Source organism: Canis lupus, chromosome 38, assembly GCF_011100685.1.
Source record: "Canis lupus familiaris isolate Mischka breed German Shepherd chromosome 38, alternate assembly UU_Cfam_GSD_1.0, whole genome shotgun sequence".
Classification (NCBI taxonomy): Eukaryota; Metazoa; Chordata; class Mammalia; order Carnivora; family Canidae; genus Canis; species Canis lupus.
In genome coordinates, this window is record NC_049259.1 from 15,555,294 (window position 1) to 15,569,490 (window position 14,197).

Sequence of the window (14,197 nt, forward strand, 5' to 3'; positions counted from 1 at the left end):
CACTTGCCTGGAAGTTAGCCTCAGCAGCAGCAGGTGGCTGGGGCAGAGACATAAATGCAGACATAAATGCTTGCCCTTCCTAGGGAAAATAGCCCTCCAGCTGAGAGCTGGAGCAAGAGGAGCCCTGGGTTCTTGGCAGCACCAGTCTGACGTTGATTCTCTGCCTCACGGAACTGGCAGGCTGGAGAGAAAGAATGGCCTTGAGTCAAATGCCAAGGACTCTCACTTCTCTGACAAATTTTTGTAGAATTTTTGTTATATAGATGTTTCTTCATCTGGATAATGGGCCATATATCCAAGAGCTTTAAAGATTGGGTTTTAAAATTATTTCTCCAAAAAAAATAAAAATAAAAATAAATAATTTCTCCAGGAATGCCTGGGTGGCTCAGTAGTTGAGCATCTGCCTTTGACTCCAGGCATGATCTCAGAGTCCCGGCATTGATTCCCGTATCAGGCTTCCTGTAGGGAGCCTACCTTTCCCTCTGCCTGTGTCTCTGTCTCTCTCTTTGTGTCTCTCATGAATAAATAAAATCTAAAAAAAAAAAAAGATAAACTAGCTGAAGGGCACCTAAATGGCTCAGTGGTTGAGCATCTTTAAAAAAAAAATTTAAATTTATTTCCCCAGTTTTACTAGGAAGTTTGTCCATATAGTTCCTTGCACTGTCATTCTTAAGGTCAAACTCTGTCTCATTGAATTTTCTCTTTTATTGTTTTTAATTACATTGACACTATTTTTTAAAAATTATTATTTCTTTGTTTCTGCTTGCTTTGGGCTCATTTGTTCTTTTTGTAGTTTCTTGAGGTGAGATTTTACATTTTTGATCAGATTTTCTGTCTTTTCTAGCATATGCATTTTATTGCTATAAATTTTTGTCAGCACTTCTGTAGATTGTGTTCCACAAATTTTGACATGTATTTAGTTAATATTTTTATTCAGTTCATTGTATTTTGCGATTTCTCTTGAGAATTCTTTTTTGGTCCATGAGTTATTTAGAAGTGTATTTGCCTTTCCATCCCTTTACCCTCCCATATTTATAACATGTCTTATGTGTATTTCTATACATATGTTTCTGTCTCCATAAGGTAGTGTTTGATAGTTATTTTTTCAACTGTGAAACATAAGTTGAAGATTTGAGTAAACAGATTATAATATTTACTCGTATTTCTATCATATCCTTTCTTGCTTCTTTGTGTTTCCGCATTCCTTTATTGTTTTCCTTCTAGTTAGAGAGTTTCCTGTAGTTTTTCCTTAGGGCAGGTCTGCTGGTCAAAGATCATCTTTGTTTTCCTGCATCTGATAATGTCTTGATTTTCCTTTTATCCTTCAAGTATATTTTTGCTACACTTAGGATTTTGGATTGACCGTGTTTTTTTTTTTTTTTTTCCAGCACTTGAAAAATATTGTACTACTTGCTTCTGGCCTCCATATTTTCTGATGAAAACTCTACTGTAATTCAGATTATTTTTCAAGTGTAAGCAAGGTGTCATTTCTCTCTCTCTCTCTCTTTTTTAAAGTCTTATTCACTTAAAGTAATCTCTACACCACACAGGGACTTGGAACTCACACCCCTAAGATCAAGAATCCCATGCTTTTCTAGCTGAGCCAGCCAGGTGCCCCACTCTCTAATGTCTCTTAAGATGTTTTCATTTTCGAAAGTTTAATGATAGTGTCTCTTGGTGTGGATTTCTTTAGATTTGTCATGTTGGACATCATTCAGCTTCTTGAATTTGAAGGCATGTATCTTCAACCAGTTTGTGTTGTTTCTGGCCGTTACTGTTTCATTTCTAACTAAAGTCTCCTTTCAGGACAGCAGTGACACCAGTGTTTGATCTTTTGTGATAGTCCCACAACTCCTTGATTTTCATTTTTTCCCCCCGTCTTTTCTCCTCTTTGCTTTTTAGATTAACTTATCATTCAGTTGTGAAGTTTAGTGTTTTTTTTTTTTTTTTTTAGTTTAGTGGTTTTTATCTTTGTCTCCTCCATTCAATATGCAAGCCTATCCATTGAGTTTCTTTTTTCTTTTCTTTTTTATTTTTTTTTTAAGATTTTATTTATTTATTCACGAGAGACACAGAGAAAGAGAAGCAGAGACAGAGGGAGAAGCAGGCTTCATGCAAGGGGCCCAATGTGGGACCCGATTCTGGGACTGCAGGATCACGCACTGAGCTGAAGGCAGACGCTCAACCACTGAGCCACCCAGGTGTCCCATCCATTGAGTTTCTATTTCAGTGATTGCTTCACTTTTAAAGTTATTTTCACGTATAAAATTTACAGTTGATGTTCCAGTTAAACCTCAGTTTAAAAAATACCATTTATTTTTTCTCTTTCAACAAATTCTTTGAGGCTTTTTATTTTTTCATATTTTTCAATTATGTTCACAACTGTTTAACCATTTTTATCATGGTTGCTTTAAAATCTTTTTCAGATTATTCTAACGTCTCTCTTATCTTAGTGTTGGTTATCTACTATCTTTTTATTCAGTTTTAGATATTTACTGTTGGTATGGTAAGTGAACTTTTATTGAAATCTTGACATTTTGTATTTTCTGAGAGTCTGAATTTTAAACACTTTTAGCAGCTTTTATTCACTGACACCTTTCCAGCAGAGGAATGTGAGCACTGTCTGGCTACTGCCAGGTGGGGTCAGAAATCCAGATTCTCTACTCAACCTCTTTTAAGACTAAGAAGAGGAGCTCCTTTTTTACTTCTCAGCAGGATAGGAATTCTACTTCTCCCTAAGCCTCCACGGTCACTGCCCAACTATAAAGTGCTAGTGTGCCATGTAACTGCTTTCTGCATGGCCTCTAGTGATACCAGGGCAGGAAGAGGTAGCCTTGTTACCACCGAGCAGTGGTGAACATTCCAACTCTGCATTAAGCCTCCTCTGAGTACCCCAGTGGAAATGGGAAGGGGTGCCTCATCGCTGCTGGGTGGGGGGTCCAGGCTCCTTACATGGTCTCCACTGACACTGTAGATGGGGTCTCATTGCCAGCTACAGGGATGTAGTCCCCACTTGCTACTTGATTTTCTTTAACATCTTGGCTGGGGAGGAGGGCTTAAAGATGCCTGTGACAGATTTACAAAGGTGGAAATCTAGGCTCTTTAGCTTTTGCTTGAAGGGCTGGCTGCTTAACTGGAGTAGAGCAGTTAGGCGTAATTTACACTGGTAGTGTATACTGGATGTCCTTAATGGGACTTGATTAAATAAATTTTGGTGATGAAGTACTACGGAATCTTAAAAGGAATTAGGTAGATATATCTGTACTGACATGAAAGATGTCCAAATATTATTAACTGAAGGAAGAAAAACAAATTTTAAGAGTGTTCTATTAGGATCTAATTTTGGAAAAAAATTTAAACCCAATATTTGTTATTACTAATATTTGTATTTTTTTTTTAAAGCAAAGATCCTGTGTTACTCTTTTTTTTGGGGGGGGGAAGAACTTACTCTTATAGTCACAAACAACAAAGAAAATTAAAAAAAAATTTAATGTACTTAATGGTTAAACAGTAAATCTGGAAAGTAAATGTGTTTGAATAGTCAAAATTTAAAGAAAGACAAGGAACACATTGCTCTACCAGATAGGAATATAATGCAGCATTATCTATTCTGATGAATAAAACAAAATAGGTGTCTGGACCAGTCTTATCTGTTTTATTTTTATTTTTTTTATTTTTTTAAAGATTTTATTTATTTATTCATGAGAGACCAGAGAGAGAGAGAGAGAGGGAGAGAGACCGAGAGAGACAGAGAGAGAGAGAGAGACAGAGACACAGGCAGAGGGAGAAGCAGGCTCCCATGCAGGGAGCCTGACGTGGGACTTGATCCTGGGTCTCCAGGATCCCAACCTGGGCTGAAGGCAGCTGAGCCGCTGAGCCACCCAGGCTGCCCAGTCTTGTCTGTTTTAATACATTCTTGTTACTTATCATAGAGAACCTTCAAGAGGTATTATCTTTGCTTTAAAATTACTCCTTTTAGATTGTTTTCTCCATTTTATATTATTTAAGTCTGACTTATCCATTTGTCTTTTGGAACTTTCTGCTGCATGTGTTCAAAGAATTAAGACATTTTATTTTTATTTTTTTTGAATTAAGACATTTTAATTGGAAAAAATCTAGTTTCTTGTTTTTAATATACCCAATAAAATAATTTATTATAACAAAAATAAAAAAGAAAACTCTATTGTTCCAGATTCTTTTGGTTGCTAGGGATAGAAAGGCAACTCTTGAATAAATTAAGCAAAAATGGAAATTTATTGGCTTTAATATTAACTGTTCTTTTTTTAAGATTTTATTTATTTATTCATGAGAGACACACACAGAGGGACAGAGAGAGAGGCAGAGAGAGAGAGAGAGAGAGACGCAGAGAAAGAAGCAGGCTCCATGTAGGAAGCCTGATGTAGGATTCGATCCCGGGACTCTGGGATCACGCTCTGGGCCAAAGGCAGGTGCTCAATTGCTGAGCCACCCAGGTGTCCCAATATTAACTATTAAAGTCTAGAGATAGTTTCAGCTCCTTTCATGGCTGGATCCAGGGACTCAGATATTATTAGAGTTAGTTTTTCTCCATTTTTCACTCTTAAACATGGTTCCTCTTTTGATGCTTCCCATACCCTCATTCCCACCCTGCACATTTCTTAACATTTACAGGCTTATATTCTTCTATCTTCTCTTTTCCAGCAGTTTTTCCAAAAGTCCTGGATTGAATCTCTTTGTCCTGATTTGAGTCACAGGTCTGTCCCTGAATCAATCATTTTGGACTTGGGAATAGAATATGCTGAAGGCCACAGTGGATCATGTGTCCACCCTTGTAGCTAGAGTGGAGGGGAGTGAGCTCCATATGGATTGAGGAGAGAGGAGTTCTCTCTAAAAAACTGAGGCACTATACAAATCTGCCTCTCATGTGTATAGTTGGAGGTTCTGTTGAAGATTTTGGGCTCTTTGGAACTAGAGGAGGAACAGTTTTTGTTTTTCCTCAGACATACCATAGGTAGTCATGCTTGCTTACCTCCCTTGGAATGCATTTCCTTTTTTTTTTTTTTTTGGAATGCATTTCCCACGTATTCATTTAAATGGTACATTTTCTCATTTCCTTCATGTCTCTGTTCAGACTTCATCTCATCAGGCTTTACTGATCTTCCTCTACAATAGCACTGCCACCACAACCAGCTCACATGCTATTTTCAAACTTTCAGCCTTTCTTTTTTCTTCGTAGTGAATGAATATGTTTATTTTCTGTCTTCATTTGAAAGACCTTGTCTCTCCTGTTTACTGCCATACTCTAAGTTCTTACAATAATTTTTGGCATATAGTAGGCATTCAGAAATACGTCTTGAAACAAAGGAATACATGAGTATTGTGATAGGAAAAAGAAATGAGGACAGAGGATTATCATGAATAAAAGAGACCAGTGGTTCTTAAACATATGGAGGAACTTGTTTGGAGAGGACTGGTAAAACATTGTGTTTGCATCCCTGCTGTTCCTTTTACATGGGCTTCACATATAACCTTCCCTATAGGGACATTCATTATTAGCTGAAATGATTTCATTCTGCTAATACGGCCAAAAGCAACACTGTTCAGTAGAAACAATGCAGGCTACAAATGTAAGCCACGTAAGTTAAATTTTTTTTATTAGCTGCATAAAAAAAGAAGAAACAGATGAGCCTTATTTTTAACACTATATTTAACTCAGCATATCTAAGCTACCATTTTAATTTATAGCCACTGTGAAACTTTTTTTGAGATATTTCACATTCTATTTTTTTTGTACACAGTATTTGAAATCTGGTATATATTTTACATTTATGGTGCATTTCAATTTGGACTAGCCATGTTTTCAGTTGCTCAGTAGCCAACTGATAGCTAGTGGCTACTATATAAAGTGTTACAGTCTAGAGCATATATGTAGACATTCATTTCTTCCACAGATATTTTTAGACAGTGCCAGATACCATTCTAATTGCAGGGGATTTACTGGTGAAGAAGACAGATGAGATTTCAAGGAGTTTCTATTTTACTGGGAAGGGATAAATAATAACCAGAGAGAATAATTTCAAATAAGAATAAATGGGATGGAGGTTATTTGTGTATTGATTGATTTCAATAATATACCTACTGAAAGGGTACATATCTTGAGTATGTATAATTAGATACATTTTTTATGTCTTGTGATTACTACCCAGGCCACAGGGCTTCCTCCTGCTGTTTGGTAAGTTCAAAAGTTAGAATTTTAATTGGGGGAAGCTGTGGGAAGAATATATAATATCTTTTCTAATTTTGATGGATATGGAAAGGAGGAAATAATTTTCCGGGCATTGTTTCATTTTGGGAAGAAGGAAATTGAGCTTGGAGCCAAATTGATCCTTTGCCTTTGATCTTCCATTTTATAATGGTAATATATTTTTAAAAGGCTCTGCTCCCCTCTAGTATCTAAAATGAACTAGGAAGGGAAAGTTTCCATACTCTAAGGACATTATGAGTTTTGCGTTGATTATATTCTATTTCTTAGTTGAAAATAAATAATATTGAGTTATTTCATGTTAATAATATTTTTAATTAGAGTAAAGCAAATTTATAAATGACTTATTTTTACTGTCTAGTTTTTTTCCTTTTTTTTTTTTTTTTTAAGATTTTTATTTATTCACGAGAGACAGAGAGAGAGAGAGAGGCAGAGACCCAGGCAGAAGGAGAAGCAGGCTCCATGCAGGGAGCCCGATGTAGGACTCGATCCCAGGTCTCCAGGATCATCACACCCTGGGCTGAAGGCAGTGCTAAACTGCTGAGCCACCTACCAGGGCTGCCCTACTGTCTAGTTTTTAAGAGGTCAAAATTTTTTCTTAAAAAAGCAGTATAGACTACTCTTCTGCATATCACAACTTTACAAACAAATTGGTAATTCTAGACATAGTATTTTTCACTTTGAAATCTTTTATTTGATTTGTTTTCTGGAGTTAATGGCATTTTAAAACTTCAAATATGTGTTACTTTTGTGTTTCTGTAGAACATGAGTTAATAAATTGAATAGGTTATTTTGTTTATATAAATCCTTTTAAAATTGAGCTTTCTCAGTGTTTTGCAATGATGAATATAACTGGTGCAAACCATAAGAGACTCTTAACTATAAGAAACAGGATTGCTGGAGGGAGGTTGTTGGGGGGAATAGGATAACAGGATAACTGGGTGATGGGCATTAAGGAGGGCATGCGATGTAATGAACACTGGGTGTTATATGCAACTCATGAATCACTAAATTCTACCCCTGAAACTAATAATATACACTGTATATTAACTACATTGAATTTAAATTAAAAATGTTTTAAAAAGGAATATAACTAGGTTACACATTTTGTATATAAATGATAATTATCATCTTCACAGATTTTGAAGGATATAGCCAATCGGTACCATATGATGAGAGGTTCCAAAGTACATTTTGTGCCAGGCTGGGATTGTCATGGATTACCCATTGAAATAAAAGTATTATCAGAACTTGGTGGAAAAGCTCAGAATCTGTCAGCTGTGGAAATTAGAAAGAAAGGTAAATCTGTTTCTGTTTGAGAATGATTATTTTTAAATGCTGGTTCCTTAGAAAAGTCAGGGCTTACTCAAAGAGACTTTCTGTTGTTTTTTGTTTTTGTTTTTTTTGGCTATAATGGGATCTGTTAGAAACCCATTTTTGTCACGGAAAATGCAGATCTTGTTCAATTGACTTTTGAGAATTTACGTTCAGAGACTGAAGGAAAGATTTGTGAGCATTTGCGAGTCCATTTTTCAGTTCTTTGATCTTCATATTTTGTGAAATTATTACCGTGCTCAATGTTTTTATTTACTTTTCTGGCTGGAGCTTGTTGACCTATTTCAAGTGCTAGATTAAATCAGTTCTAGAATACAGATATATTTTTAAAATTAATCTCATTTGATCCTTTATTAGATTGGGACAGAGAGGAATCTTCTGTTCTTAAACTACTGTATATTTAGATATGATTGTGAAGATTTTTTACTTCACTGTAAAACATCTTATTATTGGCTTAACCTAGATGTACTGATTACTTTTTCTGTGTGTAATGAAATAAGAATCATTCTTTTATCTTTTCTCAGATTAAGAAGTATGAAGAATAATTTTTCCAGTTAATTTTTTTCTAAATGTAAGGTTATTAAGTCTGGAAAATATTTTTGAAATTCTAATTAATTTTAGAATTTGTTTTAGTTATCTTCTGAACACTTTTAACCTTTAGAATAATTTTTCTATTAAGTACATTTTATAATATACATTGTGTATAATACCTCCATTTAGAGGCCTACGTTCTAAACCATGTTTAAGAGTTTCAATTTATTGTTTTTCAAATGCTTTTCTTTCTTAATTTTTTTTAGCTAGATCATTTGCTGAAGCAGCAATTAAGAAACAGAGATCAGCTTTTATTCGTTGGGGAGTAATGGCAGATTGGAATAATTGCTACTATACATTTGATGGAAAATATGAGGCCAAACAGTTGAGAATTTTCTACCAAATGTATGAGAAGGTGATGAAGTATTTTTTTTCCTTTGAGTATGTTATGTGTTATAAAATTCCAGCTTTCATGTAATATATTTGTCTTTATAGGGCTTGGTTTATCGATCTTACAAACCGGTGTTTTGGTCTCCCTCATCAAGGTATGTATGTGTTTTTGGTAGTTAAAGTGGAGAATTTTGTGAGTCCCTCAAATACTTACATCTAATATTCTTAAACCGTAGGACTGCATTGGCTGAAGCAGAACTTGAGTATAATCCTGAACATGTCAGTCGCTCAATATATGTAAAATTCCCTCTCCTGAAACCTTCTCCCAAGTTGGTATCTCTCATAGGTAAGATTTATTCACTGTTTGAGTTTATTAAAGTTACAGAATTGTAACATTTGCTAGTGTATTTGAAATTTTATTTTCACAGATGGGTCATCTCCTGTTAGTTTTTTAGTTTGGACCACCCAGGCTTGGACAATTCCAGCCAATCAAGCTGTTTGTTATATGCCAGACTCAAAGTAAGTATATTACTATATTTTTCATTTTATCCACAAATAGGATTGATTCCATCAATAGCAGTATTTTGGATTTATTTCATCTCATTGTTCACTTAAAATTTAATGAATGATATGTAGATTAGTTGTTATGTTCGTATAGATTTTATTAAGATTTAAATAATTCAGGGATCCCTGGGTGGCGCAGCGGTTTAGCGCCTGCCTTTGGCCTAGGGCGCGATCCTGGAGACCCGGGATCGAATCCCACATTGGGCTTCCGGTGCATGGAGCCTGCTTCTCCCTCTGCCTGTGTCTCTGCCTCTCTCTCTCTCTCTCTCTGTGTGTGACTATCATAAATAAATAAAAATTAAAAAAAAAAAGATTTAAATAATTCCATTTAAGATCTCATTTTCACCTTTTTTGAAAAACGAAACAAATGTAAGGGATAAAGTTCTTGAAAGTATTGTTTTTTCAATTATGAAGTTAGTTTTCCTAAAATGATGTAAACCATTAAAATATTATCTGTGACTTTTCTTTTTTCATTATTATTAATTTTCTCTTAAAATTTTATTTTAGATATGCTATTGTGAAATGTTCCACATCTGGAGATCTGTACGTACTTGCTGCAGATAAAGTAACATCCGTTGCTTCTGCTTTGGAAACAACATTTGAGGTTATCTCAACATTTTCAGGTGAAGATTTATAGATACTCTAATGATCACAGTCATCAGAGTACCATTTGTTTTGAGTTTAGTACTTGCTGACTGTTTTGCATTGTGAATTGAAACAGATATGGTCTTTACCTTTCTAGAATATATTTTACATTGATTATACTAAAGGAAAATATATTAAGCATGATAGGAGTATAGAAAATATGAACATTGATAAAAGTGCAACAGTATTTCTGGCAAATATCCAACGTAAAATTAGAAAAATGTCTTTTGTACAATGTAGAAATAAATATCCTTTTAAAATTTTATTCAAAATTATTTCACTAAAGATTAACCTTTATCTGATTTAATCAAAGGTGTAAGGAAGGAAATAATTTTTTTTTTTGGTATATGATTTTAATGAGGAAATTTAGTGAATTCTGAAAATTATTCCAAAGACTAAACTTCTATCAGAAGAATCCTTAGTAAGCTGTAATTTGGGAGTTCTAAAGTACTGATTGGTTTTGAAATATAATTATTAAAATCTAGGGAAGTTTAAAATCACCTCTGATCTTTAGGGATACTACATCTTAGTGTTTCTTACTTAAAAAAAAAATCACAGGGTACCTGGTGGCTCAGTTGGTTAAATGTCCAACTCTTGGTTTTGGCTCAGATCATGATCTCAGGGTTGTGAGATTGAGCCCTGTAGCAGGGTCTGCACTCAGTTCAGAATCTGCTTGAGATTCTTTCTTCCTTTACCTGTGCCCTTCCCACTTGTGCTCTCTCACTCTCTAAAATAAATAAACAAATTTTTAAAAAATCACATGAGTAGAATGAGACACCCCAAAATAGAAAGATTGCCTAGCTCAATAGAGAAGCCTTCCAAATGCATCATTTCAGATACAAGCCAGTTAAATAGTTTAAGTTTAAATAACCATAACGATAACAAAAAAAGTGTTTTATGTCAAAACCAGGAAAGAAGCTACAGAATGTTTGACATTTAATACCATTTGGTCCTTCTTGGTACAATAAATAAGAGGATTCAGTATATTCTTTGTATCCTACCCTCCTATATCATTTTTAAGCACAGAAGATATTACAGACTTCATTAACAAATTAGATATTGTTATAAAAGCTGAATGGCATTCTCATAAGGTTTTTGAAAGTGCTCAGGTTAAACTTAAGATCACCTTTCTAGATTGGGTAATTGTTTCAAATTATTAGTGTAAGAGAATCATTGGGTTACCATTTTGAGCCACCACATTTCAGAATAGATATACTTCTCTCTTCTGTGGCAAAATAAATTATAGACAGCTTATTACTTATTAAAGTAGTAGGAATGTTGAACAGCTAAAGTGGAATAATTTATGTAGGATAGCTTTTCTTTCCAGAAAAATATAAATTGTTTCTTATTGATCAGAGATTTTTTTTTTTAAAGATTTAATTTATTCATGAGAGGCACATAGGGAGAGATACAGGCAGAGGGAGAAGCAGGCTCCCAACCAGTAGATTCTAATACTATCTCTGGGGAACTCACTATTGTTTCTTTTCAAAAAAGGATAAGAAATGGTGGGGGCACCTGAGTGGCTCAGTGATTGTCTGGCTCGGGTCATGATCCCAGGGGTCCTGGGATTGAGTCCTGCATTAGGCTCCCTGTGGGGAGCCTGCTTCTCCCTCTGCCTATGTCTCTGCCTCTCTCTTTGCGGCTCTCATTAATAAATAAAATATTAAAAAATACTGGTCATTGATTTGGTGATCTACTACTGTTTGTCTTCATGTTCCAAAAGGTGCATAGCTGCACATAAAGAAATCTTCTAGGGTCCGTTTGAGTCGTATCTTATAATAATTGCTAATATTTAATTTATTTTATTTAAAGATGTTATTTATCCATTCGAAATAGAGAGAGAGAGAGTGAGCGAGTGAGTGCAGGAGCAGGGCAGAGGGAGAAGCAGGTGCCCTGCTGAGCAACGAGCCCCAATACAGGTCTCCATCCAGGACCTCAGGACCACAACCCGAGCCAAAGACAGATGCCAAACCAACTGAGCCACCCAGGTGCCCCAATAATTGCTAATATTTTAATCATTTACTGTGTGGCAGGTATTAGGCTGAGGGTCCCAAATACTTAAAATGCATTACCTCAGCTTGTCTTCATGGCAACTCTCTGAGGTAGGACTGTAATTATCCACCTATTGTAGATTGCTAAAGGTCACAGGGCAAGTCAAAGGGGAAGCGGAGATTTGAGCCCAGCCTCGTTGCAGATCCTGCACCTTTCACCTGATAGTCTGTGGCTACCGTTGATAGTCTGTGGCTACTGTAGAAGCGTTGTCATGTAAAATAATTCTAAATTATGGCTTTCTTTCCCTACAGGTGCAGATTTGGAAGGTGGTACTTGTGCTCATCCTTTAATTCCTGATAAAGCCTCCCCTCTTTTACCTGCAAGTCATGTGACCATGACAAAGGGAACAGGATTGGTGCACACAGCCCCAGCTCATGGTATGGAGGATTACAGCGTAGCTTCTCAGCACAACCTGCCCACGGTACTTTTCCTCTTTTTTTCCTTCTTAATTATTGCTTTTGCAAAATTAAAGTGATAAATCCTAACTAACATCTTTATTTTTTGGTGATAAGCAATCATTTTTGTCATAACTTAGTTGTGAAATGCTTAGTACCCTAATGTTCAGTACCCTAATGCCTCATTAATTCATACTAATTGAGAAAGATTTCCTAGAATTAACACAAAATCACCACAAAATTAGCATTGAAAAATATTAAGTAGGGACAATTTTTTTCTTTCAAAGTATTAATTCATATAGACAGATTGCTTTTAGTTGTGAAAAATGGCAAGCAGGTTTTACTAGTTGAAAAGAACAGGTTTTGTTTTGTTTTTTAAGTAAACAGTCCTTTCTAAATTTATGTTTTACATGCCAATTAGGAAGTTTTTCCATTTACTTCAGATGCATCCCAAAGTCAGCACAATATATGTACATTGCCATAGATCTAGAAATTAAGAGAGACTAAGTTAAAGGTGCTTTTAATATATCTTACTTTTTTGAATATTATTTTATTTTTCATCATGATGAGTGTACTGTTTAATACTCACCCCATGCCCCCTGCCCCCCACCACCTCCCCTCTAGTAACCATCAGTTTGCTCTCAATAGTTAAGAGTCTGTTTCTTAGTTTCTTTCTCTCTTTTTTTCTCTCTCTTTTTCTTTTGTTTGTTTCTCAAATTTCACATACGAGTGAGATCATATGGTATTTGTACCCAGATTTTCAATACAGTGAAAGACTATACTGAGATGTTTTATATATATTGTTTTGTCAGCAATTGTCATAAGATTAAATGTTTTGGTACTTTAATTGTTGAAAATAACCCTTTGTAGGACTGTTTAGTGGATGAAGATGGAGTTTTCACAGATGTTGCAGGTCCTAAACTTCAAAACAAGGCTGTCCTTGAAGAGGGAACAGATGTGGGTGAGTGTTGTGTATGTTGTTATCATAAATATATATTTTCTGAAAAACAGCAGCAACCTTTGCTGGCTGTTCTCCCATCTTACACTTTCATTAGAAACAAAGATCTAAAATTGTAGTTTATTTTACCCCGTGGTTTAAAATGGAGGTTGAGATTTCTTTTGCTTTAAAGTTGCTCTATTTAGTTAAGTAAAGCAGGAGAATCATTAGCAAGTGATGTTATTTTAGGGCCACAACAGTATTAGTGGAAGAATAAAATCAAGCTTGAGGCTAGTTGTTGATTGTGTATCAGACACTATTCTTTTTATAACCCTTATAATTGATTGAGCGCATGTAAAGCACTGTTGATGTGTTATGATCTTAGGTATCCTCCAGCCTTGATTTGGCTTTCTGACTTTTTATAATTTTGGATCCAAGGACCAGGTACTCTGAAGACTTTTCTTTTCTTTTCTTTTCTTTTCTTTTTTCTTTTTCTTTTCTTTTCTTTTCTTTTCTTTTCTTTTCTTTTCTTTTCTTTTCTTTTCTTTTCTTTTCTTTTCTTTTCTTTCTTTTCTTCTTTCTTTTTTTTTAAAGATTTTATTTCTTTATCCGTGAGAGACACAGAGAGAGAGAGGCAGAGACACAGGCAGAGGGTCAAGCAGGCTCCATGCAGGGAGCCTGACGTGGGACTCGATCCTGGGTCTCCAGGATCCCGCCCTGGGCTGAAGGCGGCGCTAAACTGCTGAGCCACCCAGGCTGCCCTGAAGACTTTTCTTTGGCCAGACTTACACTAAGGCTAACTAAAGGGTGTATTGCTTGCGTGAGACTATGCTAACAAAGTACCGTAAATTTAGTAGCTTAAAACAATAAAAATTTATTCTCACAGTTCTGGAGGCTAGGAGTCTGAAATCAGTGTGTTAGCAGGGCAGTGCTCCGGTGGCTTCTGGTTACCCTTAGCATTCTTTGGTTTACAGCTGTATTACTTTAATCTTAACCCGTTGTTGCTCCCGTGTGTCTATGTGTCCTCTTCTCTTATTAGAACACTAGTCATTGGACTTAGGGTGCACTTGAATCTAGTGTGAATCTAACTGGATTATGTCTGCAAAG

General features: G+C 35.5%; 1 protein-coding gene across 1 annotated transcript in view; it reads left to right on the top strand.

Moving 5' to 3' along the window:
* The window catches only part of IARS2 (isoleucyl-tRNA synthetase 2, mitochondrial), a 62,420-nt gene that overhangs the window by 11,651 nt on the left and 36,572 nt on the right, over window positions 1–14,197 (top strand). The window contains exons 3-10 of the mRNA XM_038586173.1: window positions 7,381–7,540; window positions 8,374–8,522; window positions 8,603–8,652; window positions 8,734–8,843; window positions 8,926–9,016; window positions 9,569–9,684; window positions 12,010–12,179; window positions 13,024–13,114. Of these exons, the coding sequence (XP_038442101.1) occupies window positions 7,381–7,540; window positions 8,374–8,522; window positions 8,603–8,652; window positions 8,734–8,843; window positions 8,926–9,016; window positions 9,569–9,684; window positions 12,010–12,179; window positions 13,024–13,114 (937 nt within the window). The remainder of the gene's footprint in view (window positions 1–7,380; window positions 7,541–8,373; window positions 8,523–8,602; window positions 8,653–8,733; window positions 8,844–8,925; window positions 9,017–9,568; window positions 9,685–12,009; window positions 12,180–13,023; window positions 13,115–14,197) is intronic.